This window comes from Otolemur garnettii, unplaced genomic scaffold (assembly GCF_000181295.1).
Source record: "Otolemur garnettii isolate 467f Iridium unplaced genomic scaffold, OtoGar3 scaffold00003, whole genome shotgun sequence".
Lineage (NCBI taxonomy): Eukaryota > Metazoa > Chordata > Mammalia > Primates > Galagidae > Otolemur > Otolemur garnettii.
The window spans coordinates 42,596,863-42,601,576 of record NW_003852398.1 but is presented as its reverse complement, the minus strand read 5'-3'; the positions used below and the strand labels follow the sequence as shown (position 1 = coordinate 42,601,576).

General features: G+C 44.7%; 1 protein-coding gene across 1 annotated transcript in view; it reads right to left on the bottom strand.

Moving 5' to 3' along the window:
- The window catches only part of FSTL4 (follistatin like 4), a 385,031-nt gene that overhangs the window by 23,065 nt on the left and 357,252 nt on the right, over positions 1-4,714 (bottom strand). Inside the window, exon 12 of the mRNA XM_012807125.1 lies at positions 3,284-3,402. Within this exon, the coding sequence (XP_012662579.1) occupies positions 3,284-3,402 (119 nt within the window). The remainder of the gene's footprint in view (positions 1-3,283; positions 3,403-4,714) is intronic.

Genomic DNA, 4,714 nt, shown 5'->3' with positions numbered 1-4,714 from the left:
AAGTGTAGCGCAAACTTGAATGTTCAAAGTTGAGTTTCAGTTTTACCTCCTAATCCTTGCAGTTCCATGGTTTTACCTCTTTATCTCTAAACCTTAAAACTTAGAGAAGTAAGGCCACCCTCAACCCTTCTACCCTTGGTTTCCACCCTGTGCATCACAGATTGCCTCAGCTTCACTTCCAGACTTAGACTCTTTCTTACCACTTCTGCTTTGTTGCCCGTGCTCAAGCCACATTATCTGTCAGCTGAGTAATTGCTAGCACACCCCAAAGTGCTCCCTGGTTCTGCCCCAGCCTTCCCCACCCTGTCCTTGGGACGGCAAACACAGTCATCATTGTAAAATGCAAGTCAGATCATGGTGCTTTTCAACTTTCTCTTCACCGCCAGTAACATTCCTTCTTGCTCAGAATAAAACTCCACGTCTTCCCTGAAGCCTAAAAAGGCCCTCTATCTTCTGGCTCATTTTCTGTCCCTTACTTGCCCTACTGCCACACATGGGCATGCTTGCTGTTCTTCAGCCATGCTACCCTCCCATACCAGGGCCTTTGCATTTGTTTCCTTTGCTGGAAATGGACTTCGGTGGATGTCTACAGGTTTATTCCCTCACTTCCTTTGGGGCTCTGACTAGGTTGTACCATCTTACTGAGAGGACTTCTCTGACCTCATCCAGCTTAGCATCCCTAGTACTCCTTATCCCTTACCTTGCTGAGTTTTTAATTTACCATTTGACTTCATACCTTCCTTGGTCTACATATGCACTGTCTCTATTCCTTTACTAGACTATAAATTCCTTAAGAGAGGGTTTTTGTTTGGTTTACTCCTATGTCCTTAGGACCTACTATGGTACCTGGCACAGAGCTGGCACTTAGAATTATATTCATTGACTAAATAAATGACTGAAAAAGGGGATTTTCTTTTTTCCTGTTTTCTATGACATACGTTTTGTGGTTTTCCTCATGACTCTGGCTCAATTCTAACTCAGTATTATTTGTGGTTCCTCTTAGTCACCTGTCCCTGAATTGTTGGTGACCCCAGGGTTCTGTTCTAGAGGCCCATCTCAAATCACCTACATGTACCCTTGGTTGTCCCCTTGGCTTTGGCCAACACTCATATGTTAATGATGCCTAGATCTGTATCTTCAGTGTAGAAACTTCTTCTCCAGCTCACATTTTATTTCTCTCATGCTACCCCATTTCTCCCCTAGGGTAACTGTAACAATTTTGAAACTGATCTCTTTACTTTTACCTGGCCCTCTCTATTATTTGCTTATTTTTTTAAAATTATTTTTTATTAAATCATAACTTTGTACATTGATGCATTTATGGGGTTCAGGGTACTGCTTTGATATATAATGTGAAATGTTTATATTGAACGAAGTAACATATCCATCACATATTTACTTATTTTTTGAGACAGAGGGCTCGCTTTGTTACCCTGGGTAGAGTGCTGTGGTATCATAGCTCACTTCAAGCAATCCTCCTGCTTCAGCCTTCCTGAGTCTCTGGGACTACAAGTGTGTGCTATGACACCCAACTAATTTTTCTATTTTCATTATAGACAGTGTCTCAGTTTTGCTCAGGCTGGTCTTGAATTCCGGAGCTCAAGCAAATACTCCTGCCTTAGCCTCCCAGAGTGCTAGGATTATAGGTGTGAGCCATTGGCACTAGGCCTGTTATATTTAATCCTCATAGTACCCTGACTTTGCATTTAACCCTTTGACTATGGAGTACTCAGAAATAAAATGTGCTAATTGAGGCACGCAGTGATTAATCGCAATAATCCTTACCATACACAGTGAGTTACTATTCATTATCATGAAAATGCAACATTCTGTTTGTATTTGCAAAATTAACAACGCCTATGGAAGGTTCACGCCAAGAGGAACATCTTGTTTGCCTATAGGTATTGTTCATAGTCCAAAGGCTAAGGAAACTGAAGCCTAGAGGGGTTAAGTAACTTTTTCAAAGCAATTGGCCTACAGAGCTGGTATTTGAACCCTGTAGGTCGGCCTGACTATGAAGACTGTGCCCTTATCTATTACAGCATGCTGCTTCCTGCTGGGCAAAGAGGGCATCTAACCCAGCAGAAAGGCCTGAGAGGGTGTTGCAACCCCCTACTCACCCAGCAATTTAGAAAGAGGGTTGTCCCATTGTATCTCTCCCATGAGGTGTCTGGGCATTTTCTAGATGCAAAAACTGTTATTTGAGATCATTCCATGATTCATCCTGATCTTGTGATGCTTGAAACACCTTCAGGACCTCTTTTACTGTGTTTTGGTTTAGCTTTTTATCCAGAGAAATTGAGTCCTGGTTAGGATTTGAAAGCTTTCCTTCAAGTTCCAGCTTAGGTTATTGCAAATATATGAAAAATTAGGGCGAGTGTGCAATTATTTAAACCCAACTACTAGAAATTAACTAGGAGAGCACTCTTTCTAATTGGCTTCATGACTATTACATGGAAGGAAAATTCATGGGTGGCAACACTTCTAAGAAAGAATTCAAATGAAATAACCTGCGAGACAGCTTGTCTCAAGTCACAAATGTGAAAAATACAATAGCCTGAGATATACCTACATCCAGAACAATAATGCAGCACACTTGTTTTAGGAACTTGCCTCTAGGCCTATTTCCTCTGTGGGCTCCACGCGCATAGCCATTCACCAGTTCATTCACTGTACACAGTTGAGGACACACTGTGTGTACCCTCATGGGGAAGCCATGTGGGAGATTTTAGATGGCCCTTTTGGATTGAACACCATAGTCCTATCCTCAAGGAGCTCAGGGTATTCCACAAGGCCAAGGGAGAAATAAGCCAGAGGGACAGAGGCTTGGTGTAGGGGCCGCAGCCCTGGGAGAGGACTCCTGACAGCTGGGTCTTGGCTGGTAGAGCTTCCTGGATCCATCAGCAGCAGTCATCTCCTCCGTCTCTGCCACTGCATGCTATCTTGGTGACACGGCCCAAGTTCCCTGAAGGCCAAGGAGGAAACATCTATTTGGCAGCTATCTGTTCACACTGCTTCCTCCATAATCTGACTATGAACTTCTGGAGGCTGGGAACCATCTGAACCCTGGGGCCTCACCTCCGGCCTGGTCCACAGAAATGGCTGCTGGGAGAAGGAGGGAGAGTTTAAACTCTCAGCCTCAAATAGGCGTTCTTCCTGTGGCAGTGGGAGAAATTTGGAAGTACAGCACGTATAGGAAATGGAATTAAAAAAATCAAATGGCACACATGGCTAAAGACTAATTTTTAGGATTTTTTTCTGGGGGAAAAGCTCAGAAACTTACATAGCTCATGAAAACCTTCTCTGTGGGTTTGAGGTGTCTCTGGATCTCACAGTCCATGGGGTGAATGACCATGATGCCATTGTCGGAGAAGACGTAGAACATGTTTCCCACGCTGAGGCCTGGGAGGAGTAAATGGACCGGTCATGCCCCTCCCAGCAGTTGGCACCCAGGCAGGGCAACATGGGGCACACAAGGAGGCAGCCACATGGACGCAGTTGGTGTGAGCATAAAATGCAATTCCTGCGAGATGGGGTGAAGGGAGTGAGTGACAGGTAGAGAAAGGGCCCCAGGGACTGGGAGTCAGTAAGTATGTCCTGGTTTCTATAGTCCCCAGGCTGTCTTCCCTAAGTCATCTAGGGTTGGCCACCAATATAGGGTTTCAAGTAAAAGGTGGCCTTGGCTTTGACATACGTTTAATCTTTCTAGTTCTAAAAATGAAAACCTCCCTTGGTCATTCATTGTCAACTAGTCAAATTGGAATAGATCAGACAATGCCAAAAAAGCAAAGGCTATTATTTTTAAGAACATGTTTGTGTATAGCATTACTCCCTGATTTGTGAGGTCCTAACAATGCTGTGACTCCTCTGCCCAAACTCAGTCCTGGCCTGTCTGTGTCAGTTAACCTCTCCTTCCAGATAGCACGCTCCCATTCTGCACCCCCAGTTTCTCCATAGAAGCCCAAGGCCAGGCAGCGAAGCCCATACCCTGGTCATGCTCACCCGCTCACCTCACCCCGGCCCAGGGCTATGGATATGGATGTCTAGGGAGAAGATTTACCTGAATCTAGTTCAGCCTCCTTATTTTAAAAACACACTAAAGTCCAAGGAGGAAAAGGATCTTGGCTGAGGTTACATGTTTTGTGCCAGAGCTAGAGTTAGACCTTGGGACTTACCTTTGGGCCTCTGTCCTTCCATAGAGGAGAAACATGGCACAAAGATGTGTAAGGTCTAGAGTTCCTTCTCCCTGTTCCTTCCCCTTCCTTCCTTCTTTCTTTTTCTCATCTCCTTCCTTCTCTCTCCTCTTCTCTTCTTTCTCTTCCTCCTTTCCTAGATAGAGTTTGCTCTGTTGCCCAGGCTAGAGTACAGTGGCCCCATTATAGCTCCAAACTTCTGGACTCAAGCAATCCTCCTGCTTCAGCCTCTTGAGGAGCTGGGAATATAGGCACATGCCATCATGCTGGCCTAATCAATCTTTCTTTTCTTTCTTCCTTCTTCCCTTCCCTTCCCTTCCCTTCCCTTCCCTTCTTTCCTCTCTTTTCTCTCTTTCTTTCTCTCTCTCTCTTCCTCCCTTCCTTCCTTTCCTCCCTTCCTTTCTTCCTTCTTTTTGTAGAGATGGCGTCTCACTCTTGCTCAGACTAGTCTTGACCTCCTAACATCAAACAATTCTTCTGCCTCAGCTTCCCAAAGTACTAGGATTACAGGCATGAGACAT